The sequence below is a fragment of the Uloborus diversus genome, chromosome 6, assembly GCF_026930045.1.
Source record: "Uloborus diversus isolate 005 chromosome 6, Udiv.v.3.1, whole genome shotgun sequence".
NCBI classification, from domain to species: domain Eukaryota; kingdom Metazoa; phylum Arthropoda; class Arachnida; order Araneae; family Uloboridae; genus Uloborus; species Uloborus diversus.
Window position 1 is genome coordinate 49989185 of NC_072736.1, and position 9899 is coordinate 49999083.

Genomic DNA, 9899 nt, shown 5'->3' on the forward strand with positions numbered 1-9899 from the left:
CATGGACAAAGAAAATACTTCCATTTTCCCAGTAGTCATATTTTAATTAATTTTTCAAAATGTCACATTTTTCAAGCAAGGCGTGGTCTTTATGACGTTACAAATGATGTACTTTGGCTCTACTACACTGGCGTGCTGAATGTTTACGCTTGCTGTCTACCGCGTTTCCAGGTCATGATAATTCAGAAGCGAATTAAATATTGCGCTCTACGCTTGCTATCAACCGTATCGTTGCCACTACATATGAGTAGAAAAGCGAATAAAAGCATTGCGCTCTGCGCTAATGGCAACAATGAATGACAGTTCATCATTTGTGATGTCATGCGGAGAAGCGTGAAAAATGAAATTAAGTCTGCGCACCGATTTAAATATTTTTTTAAATAGCAAACTTTGTCAAATAATTTTAAAAAATGGTCAAATCCTATGTTTCTAAGCATGCTTTCTCAAAAAAATACTTTTAAAATTTCGGAAATGACCCCATTTTTTATCATTCTTGGCATCCAGCTGCTTGAACCCAATCATTTTTTTCATTAACACTGCTTTGTTTCAACCAAGGAATGAAAGTAATGTGTAATAGTTTGCATCTTTTTATCTATCTCTTGTGTCGTTATGTAAACAGCTTATGTTAATAAAATTGGTTGGAATCATCTTCCATAATTGTACTGAACATTTTTGGAATAGGTGAGAATAAAGTTCGATTTTCTACTAGGAAATGAGAAAAAGTCAAAACAGCATAATTTAATTTCTAAATAAATAATGAAATTCTACACGAGAAATCGGGGCTGAGTACTGAGAAGAAACCAGGGGAACAGCATGGTTGCTTTCTGGCACATATCTGGCAGAACGCAGGCTCCAAAAGGACCTCTGACAAATCCTTGTTTACAAAAGCATCCAGAGACGCATTCGTATGAGCAGTTCTCTTCCTCGTTGTTGTCGCAAGATGGTTCGCAGGAGGAACCACATTCGAGATATTCTTCATCTACTCCACAGGAAGCTGTAAGGTAAAAAAATAAATGAATAAAATAAATAAATATGGCAGTGAATCAGCTGCTATAGACAGGTTAAAACTTTACATAAAATACACCGCCAGCTCAGTCATTTCCAGCCGAGGACTGCAGTTTCGTGCTAATTAGCACTCATCAGCCCGGCATAGGAAAGTGATTGAGCTGGAGATGGAAAAACCACTTAAGGAAGCCAAGAGTGCCAAACAAACTGGTAGCTATTATAGAATAGCACAGACCAGACGAGTGACCGAAACAATGGTTCGGTTCAACTCGAAGATTGAAGGCAAGGCATGGTATATTCAGTAAATTACCGCCCTTTAGCTAGGGCTAAAGCAGAAATACATAAAATACACCGCCAGCTCAGTCATTTCCAGCCGAGGACTGCCAAGGAAGCCAAGGTTGGCACTCTTGGCTTCCTGAAGTGGTTTTTCCATCTCCAGCTCAGTCACTTTCCTATGCCGGGCTGATGAGTGCTAATTAGAACGAAACTGCAGTCCTCGGCTGGAAATGACTGAGCTGGCGGTGTATTTTATGTATTTTTGCTTCAGCCCCAGCTATTGGGCGGTAATTTACTGAATATAGGTTAAACCTTTGCTGATAAGGGCTGAACATAAACTCTTTTTCAACCCATTTGACCCCTACCTATTTTGCTGCAAAGAGTGTTCCACTTAACTTCAACTCCTCTCCTTTTCCTCTTGTATCAAGCTAAACATATTGCTATTAAAAATGTTTTTTTTTTAAATCTCAACCAAAATTTATGATGTTATACCTCTTGTCTTGTCCACTTGTCGCAAACTATCCTGATTTCATGAATCCCTCACTCTCTTTCCTCAAAGGGACACATAATTTCTGGACGACCCCCTCCACTTCTCCTCTCCCAATGGAAGATTTTTGTTGGAATTTTTCTCTTTTGTATTTTCAATTTAAGAAGTCAGTTTTTGCGTAGGTTTTTAACTTGTGGTTACTAGGAGCGTTTTTATATTCGAATTATTGCATCTCACGTTCCTGCTATAAATATCTATTCTAAAACTATTGCGAAAATTCACAAGAACACTCTTGTGTTACAGAGAAATAAATAATACATTCTCAAAGAAAAAGAAAGGGTTGTTGTTATTCCATCAACTACACCAAAATAAAATAATAAAATAAATGAAAAAGGTGCTCCATGCTTTATTTTAATTTGCAGTAGTTATCGGAAAAACCGAAATGCTATCCATGAATCATTCTTTTATTTTGAAATAGCAGAGAATTGGTTTAGAACGCTCTCATTTCGAGTAATTCTTCTAAAGGGCCCGTTATCAAAAAAAAAAAAAAAAAAAATATTTGTACTATTTATTTATATAATTAATTTTTTTAAAAATGTACAAATAACTTATATGAATTTTAGCTTATGATATTGATAATTATAATTATATTTATACAGTAGAAATATTTTAGTCTCAATAAAACGAAAACCAACAAATTCCATTTTCCAAAGACACATCAATACATTGTATGTCTCATCATTTGTGCAATTCATTTACGCATATGTGAGCAGTGTCATGCGTATACTTGCACTTTATTCATTAATTTTAAACTTTGGATTTCAATTGAAATATATTCATTCGAATATAAGGGACCGTTATGTATCATAAAGTATCAAATTTCAAGAAAGAAAAAACTATTTGTAGTTGAAAAATAAACGATTTGTACGTATCGGGTCATTGTTTTTTTAACGCAAGGCTTTTGAGAAAATTGATACTTAAAAAAAAGAGCAACTATTTGTGTTTGAAAAAATATCATTATTGATGGAATTGTTTAGATCATCAATTATAGTAAGATAGTGATGTACAATTAAATAATAAATTCGTACAAAATTAAGCAGAAATAAAAACAAAAGCTCTATAAACGTTGATTGCAATATATAACTTTTTTTTTTATTCGAAAAAAAAAATAATTATCAGCAAAAACGAAATAGCTATTATTTGCGAAAAGAAAAAAAAACAGAATTAAATAGAGTAAATTAGATTTTTTTTTTTCGAAAAGAAAAAACGCAAATAATTGGAAAAAATTAAATACACTCTCAGCCTCAAACGTGCTCCAATAAAAAGTGCTGAAAACAAATCCGTTTGCTATGTCAGAACCTTTATACAAATTTCCCAAAAGAGCTCAATGCTGAGGGTTATTTAAACTGTTTAAAATAAAACGTATTGAAAAAAAAACTCAACTTGGAACAAAGTGTACAAAACAAGGGTTTCCGATCAAAAGGAAAAAAAAATGAATCAAAGCATTCGTTTAAAAACTAATGGGATGACAGAAAGAAAAATATTTTCTCATCTCATAACCGTTCTTTGATTTTTTTTAAATACATTAAATTATTTAATTGATTTTTGTCTTTTTTTTTCTCTAGCGATATATTTGCAATATGTTAAGCCTTTTTCAGTTTTTTTTTCAAACGTTTTCAGGAAAGTGAGCAGAAAAGCAAAGATGGCTTTGGAAAGAGATTTTTACTGAATGGAACAAAACATTTCGTTGCAAAGCTATGCACTTTGTGGCGACGTTTTGTAATTTAATTGAAATACCGATTCTACATAAAGATATTTACTCCAGCATCCGCTCTTCAACATTTCGCTCCAGATTGACGTCATAACTGCTACCTCAAACCCTCTCAGCACAGAAATTCCGCAAACGGAGACGGTTTGAGAGAGGATTTATGAAGTCAATCCGAAGCGGAACCGATTGGTGCAGGAATAGGGCCAAAACCATGTTGCTTTAATATAGATCGAAGCAGATCGAAGCATAGAAATTCCGGTACCAACCTTGTTGAATTTCGTCTTCCTCACAAAGCACATCAAAATAAAGTCTGCAATAACGGTAATTTTTATCAAATCTTAATCCTGGAGGGCAAACTCTCATATGTGCCTTGTAATTTTTGCAAGTTACGTAACGTGTGCAGTTACCGGGATACGGAAAACTGGAATCTTCTTCTGGACATTTAATATCTGTTGAAAAAGAGCGAATGTTAAGCAATCTCGAATAAAATAATATTATATTACGCAAAATTTTTGGTTAAGTATCAACATATTTTCATTGTTAAATGAAGCGTGTAGTATCAAAACCAGCTCAATTGATTTTTTAAAACTTTTACGAGAGAGAGAAGAAAAGCATTTCATGCTGCGTGCCGACTTATTATTTTCCCTCCAAAAAAATCGCATAAAAAGCATTCGGTGTACGATTCTGTTTTTTTTTAAATAATTTCCAATGTTATGTAATTATTTATAAATTAAAATAATTTAGATTAAGCAGATTTTTAAGTACGTAGACTTTATTTTATCTCTATTTTTTGGTTTTCCATTCAAAGTCCGATCAAATTCATGTTTTTGTTTTTGGTTGTTTTTTTTGTTTTTTGTTTACTGTCAGGTGCAATCAAAAACGTCAGTTGATTGTATTGAAATTAGCAAAACAAATTTTATGAAAATAATAGTCAGCGCTATTTATGGGCTATACTATCTTTTTTGGGCCAACATTTGCTGCAGATAATTGAAAGAGGTAAACATTCTAAAGTATCACAGAGCATAATTTGGGATAGAATAGCATATTTTGTAAATTCATTATGTTATGAATTTTGGCATACTTTTTTTACTATTTGTGTTGTGTTTATGTGTTTTTTGGGTGATTTTTTATTATCTTACCGTTATAAACTATTCCTTAGTATTGCTCCTTTCTGAGTGGTGGGAGCTGGTCACGCTATTGTTATAGCCTTTACTCCCATCTACTCAATCAGGGGCTTTCAATCAGACAAGGTAAATTGTACAGATACTTGTAATGTATTTTCTTTTATTTTATATGCAAAATGAATTTTTCTTTTAAAAAATCCCAGATTAAAATAAATTGAATTGAATAAACTATAATAATACTATTGAGTACAAAGTACTTTAAAACATTTATTCTAGTTTTTGTAAATATAGGAGAAAAAAATGTAGTAGTAGTTGTGTGTGTGTGTGTGGTGAGTCTTTAGGAATGACATTAACATAAATATAGCAGTCCAAAAGAATAATAAAGTACTTGAATAATAGAGTACAAACCTTGCTCAAAAACTTAACTCAATAGTGCAACAGCCCGTGGGTGCCAAGGCTTACTGTGCCGATTAGTTTTCGTGACCGAGGGCTCTGTGATGCAATGGCAGATGTTCTTCTTTGATGGCCAGCCGAACACGAAACCATCAGTGTTTAGTTCCCAAGTACGCTTGACACTCATTATTGAGGGATGAAGGGCCTAGTCGATCATGCTCAACCCAGGCATCAAAGTCGGGTATGTGGCATGGAAGCGCAAAAAACTGCCACTTGACCACTGGGGTTAGGTCACTCGTAACCTTGCTTAAGCTGATCAATAATATTTCTATTTTATAATATCCCTTTTGATGCGAAAAAAAAGTCAATGAAGTTTTGTCGAAAAACTTTATTGCTGCAAGCAAAGACAACTGAATGATGAAAATGATAAGTGCGGAGACTGCTATTAAACTTGTATGATTAGTCTCAATGAAAAGGGATCTTTTGCGGAAATTGTAGTGGGAAAACTTGAACCACCCCCTTTATAGTCCAGATCTATTTCCATATGATCCTACATATTTGACGAATTCAAGAAGGCACTTCGGAGGCAACGATTTCACTCCGACGAAGAAGTTAAAGGAGGGGCGTGCGTAATTGGCTCAAGCGCTGCCAAAAGACTTTTTATGAGCAGGGAATTATGCGACTAATTTCCGAAAGAAATAAGTGTTTAAAGAATTTCGGTCAGTATTTTTGAGGAATGTTGAATAAAATCTGTTTTATAGCCTCTGCTTCGTTATTTATTGACTGGGCCCAATATGACAGATATATGGCTGGTTTTTATTGCGTTTAGTGGTGTAAGAGCCCCAGTGACTTCTATTTCATCTATTTCTGGTGGGGGGGGGGGGATTGCTGCTTTTTTACTTTTTGCAGTGAAGGGGAATGGCAATTTTATCCCATGAGACTTTCGTAATTATTTCTGCATATTTCTTGAACATTTCATAGCTTTTAACTTTAAGATATAGTAATTATGAGTTATTATTCTTTTAATAATTTCTATCTTAATTTCTAATATCAAAAAATTTAAATGCGTTGTTTATTCAGGAACAGTTTTTCCATTTTCGTCTCTCCCGTTTTAAAATGCTTTTTAAATTTAAATCTTACAATTTCAACAGTATCTTTTATTGAATATTACAATGGGAATCATTTCTTGCGGTAAAGATAGTTTATTTTTTGATAGTTGCTTCACATGTAGTGTGGTATCACCTTCACATGAGGAAAACGCTTAGAAACCCTGGGATTGGGCATTTATCCCGAGAGTGTAATCATTCAAATAGCGTATGGATTACTTGGATCCGAAGTGCTGCGCCGGACTATCACTCTTTATGTTAATCATATACACATCACAGTTCTCCTGTAATAGTGTACGGTTTCCCGCCAAACCGCAAGAATTCTGGAAGGAAAATCTTTTTATTTGAATGTATTTTCAAAATTCTTGTAACGGACAGTACTATTAAATTGATGCAGCATGTAGAAAGAAACCAATTGTAAATTTTAAACTAACAATGAGAAAGTATCTACCATCTGTGAAGAAATCTCATGCAACAAAAGTGTAAGTGTTTTTAAATGGTTTTAGTTGTTTGGATTATTGACGTTTCTACAACCCAAAAAGTTTTTTGAAGAAAGGAAATTAAATGCTTAAATAAAAACTTTACATTTTTTACAAATGTTTCTCATACGAAATTTAGATTTCATGAAATTTAGATTTTATGAAATTTAGATTTCATGAAATTTAGATTTTATGAAATATAGATTTCATAAAATCTAAATTTCATTAGATTTTATGAAATTTAGATTTCATGAAATTTAATTAATTTTATAATACTGTTCAAACCACTTTGTAGGAAAATTTCAATTGTCCCGTGCTTATTACTGGATTATTTGACAAAAATTTAAAAATAAAGCAGGTGCTAAGGTACAGGCAATGTTTTGATAACAACAATTGAAACTCTCAAAAATTAATTAAAAATTTCAAACTGTTGTTTTAAAATTTTAGTTTTCCATTTATAGAAAAAAGTTTTAGTAAAAAGTTATTTTCATTATAACGAGTCTCCACAAGCTAACTGCTACAAAATAATAATAATAAATTAAATTCTTGAAAAAGTATTTGTAATGGTAGGACTCATTCGTCTCATTTGGGATAAAAACTGTAAGCATGAGTTCTAGCAAAAATGTTGATATTCGCTAATTTTTTAGTTTGGTGTTAGAAATAGGATTTAAGTATGTACAGTGCCAATTAATTTTTAATTTTCATATTGTAACTTTCATTTCAGATGAATAAGATGAATAAGTACTTGAAACAGATAAACAGATAAAGCAAATAAATAAAGTATCGCTTAAAGAGCCTATCTTGATTACAATCTCATGATGATCTTAAGATTTAGTTCCTGAGTCACAAACCACAGATTTTGAGTTCATACGAGATAAGGATAACTTGAGTGTGAGTTTGAAATTTTATTTTATTAAACATTTGTTGTATTTAATTATGAATTTCACACCAATTTCGCTGTATATTTTCAGAAAAGTATTTAATGGCATCTAAGATATTTTTTTCTTTCGAAGTAATATACGTTTAAATATTAAATATTAAATGATTATTTTAAAATATTTTTTGTGTGCGCTTAGGTTTTTTTTTTTTTTTTTTTTTTTTTTTTTTTTTTTTTAATTTTTAATGTATTCATTATTGTTTGAATACGAACAAAAGAACTAAAAGCAATATTATAGAATCAGACAAAGCTATGTTATAGGAAGGTTTAGCAATGTCAGATGCAATTAAATACAAAAACATGTAAGAGTCATAAACAACGTAGACAAAGCACAAATAAACAATTGAAATGCAGACATGTGTTTTGAAATTTGAATGAACACCATTTTCAATACAACGAAGTGTGTGGCTTTATTATGTAAGTCACACACTTAATTTACGCACGAAGCTTACAACAGCTTATGACACAAAGTTTACATTTTGTTGCCTTCAAAGAGGGGTTTCTTGAAACCCAGAAGCATGTGTCTACAATTCAATTGCTTATTTGTGAGTTATCTACATCGTTTACTACTGTTACTTTGTTAACTAAAGATATCAATTTCTTATAGAAATCTATAATTCACATTCAACCGAAATTCATTATCTACTTCAAAACTCTTATGTGATTTGTATTAAATACTTCAAAGTCGAGATTTTTGACGGTGTCAATTTTTCAAGAACCATAATATCCTTAATAGAAGTTTTGAATACTTCTCTAAAATATTAAGATGTGTTTTTTTTTTTTTTTTTGTGTGTGTGTGTGTGTGTGTGTGTGTGTGTGTGTGTGTGTGTGTGTGTGTTACATACTTTTCAATTTTCATTACTAAGACACAGAAATATCTTTGCATAATTTTAAACATTTATCAAGAATAAAATGTATTTTATTCGAATAGTTTATAAAATTCATATGCTTTTGTTTCGAAATTTATTGGTAGGATTCAACCCTCATTATAAGACGTGGTTCGATACTAACAGAGCTAAAAGCTCATTTCACGAAACAAACAAGCCGAAAATTAAAAAAATCAATTTTAAAAATATTAATTTGGGTAATAATCTCCTATACCTAGTGTATAATCAGGTCTCTAACGGAGCTAGTCAAATCCTAAGTTAAACTAGCGGTCGTGTTTGTTAGTAGAAGAACTAAAATTGATTCGTTAAAAGTTTTCGAGGTTTACATTTTGCATTTATTGCTTGCAAGATAAATATAAGTTTCGATTAAAAATGCAAGCTCATTTTTAAAGAAATTAATAAATAAATAAGGAAAAGAAATAAACGTATTCAAAGTTAGTCTTTTTTTTTTTTTTTTGCATCTAACAATAAATAACACTACAAATTTGTTAAAATTTCCTTCAAAAAGAGGAAGAAAAAATATCTTACTTTTGTCAACAGGAAAATTTTCGATCAAATCAAACAAAGTCCTCATAATATTCTTGGTTTTCAGATTGTCTTCTGATTCCAAGCTATCTTCTCCAAAAGGGATTTCATTGTCTATTTCCGAAGACAAACTGCACGTGTACAGAAGTCCAAGGCAGAAGTAGATTATATGAGACTTTACTCCTGACATGATCTGTCAAATCGCTAAACCTCTGGCTCAAATTTATACGACAGGGAATTCAAATAACGTGATTTTAATTCTGGAAATCCCAGTTAATCTACAATGATCAAAGAATGTGTACCATCATACCCCGAATGCTTACAAAACAAACTTAGTTGGCTTTCGAATTCTGGAAATACAAGCGACAGTTGTGTTCCAGAAAGTAAATTGTTGTGTGAATCTGAAACATACGTAAGGTTGAATTGTTTTTAGACTTTTCATCTGCAGGAAGCTTTTTCTTATCTTTTATGCAAGCGAATTTTCTGAAAGCTTGTATCTTTTATTGAAAGTAAACAATTTTTTGAGGAGTTAGTCCTTTTATCACTTTCATTGAAATCAAACTTTCACTGATATCAAATAAGACGAGTATTAGAGAAAGCAGACTTTTTTCCCTTTGTGAATCATTTCTTTGATTAAAATGATTCATTATTTTTGTCGTCACCAAAATTTCTGAACGGTCATGTGAGCTATGTAAAAGGTAAGCAGTTTTTCCTTTTTTTTTTTTTTTTAAATTTTTTACGTCGTGTTTTCAAAGTACAAATTCAACCAAACAAACTTTTAATTTAAGAATGGTGGCACAAGTGTTTAGTGCATTAATTGATCTTCGAGTTTCTGTGCCAGAAATAAAATTTTGAACACTTGAAAAATGAAGAAAAGCTGAGAAGAAAGAGCAATATTTTTTAATATTGTTG

The 9899-nt window shown here is 31.7% G+C and overlaps 1 protein-coding gene across 2 annotated transcripts; it reads right to left on the minus strand.

Annotated features, from left to right (window-relative positions):
- Positions 1-719: 719 nt before the first annotated feature.
- On the minus strand, positions 720-9412 carry LOC129223975 (mucin-5B-like). Of its 2 annotated transcripts, XM_054858361.1 has the most exons (3): positions 8991-9410; positions 3803-3985; positions 720-994 (listed from the first exon to the last, which is right to left on the minus strand). In XM_054858361.1, the coding sequence occupies exons 1-3, from the start codon at positions 9175-9177 to the stop codon at positions 765-767; spliced, it is 600 nt and encodes a 199-aa protein (XP_054714336.1). In that variant the 5' UTR covers positions 9178-9410; the 3' UTR covers positions 720-764. The 2 variants fall into 2 exon arrangements, with proteins under 2 accessions (XP_054714336.1, XP_054714337.1); XM_054858362.1 differs by lacking the exon at positions 3803-3985 and having other exon boundaries at positions 8991-9412.
- Positions 9413-9899: the final 487 nt, after the last annotated feature.

Excerpts from the sequence above, each read along its gene's own strand:
- LOC129223975 (XM_054858361.1), bottom strand. The coding sequence starts at position 9,177 with ATGTCAGGAGTAAAGTCTCATATAATCTACTTCTGCCTTGGACTTCTG. Across the intron at positions 3,986-8,990 it reads AAATTTTCCTGTTGACAAAA|ATATTAAATGTCCAGAAGAA; the intron begins GTAAGATATTTT and ends CTTTTTCAACAG. Across the intron at positions 995-3,802 it reads GGAAGACGAAATTCAACAAG|CTTCCTGTGGAGTAGATGAA; the intron begins GTTGGTACCGGA and ends TTTACCTTACAG.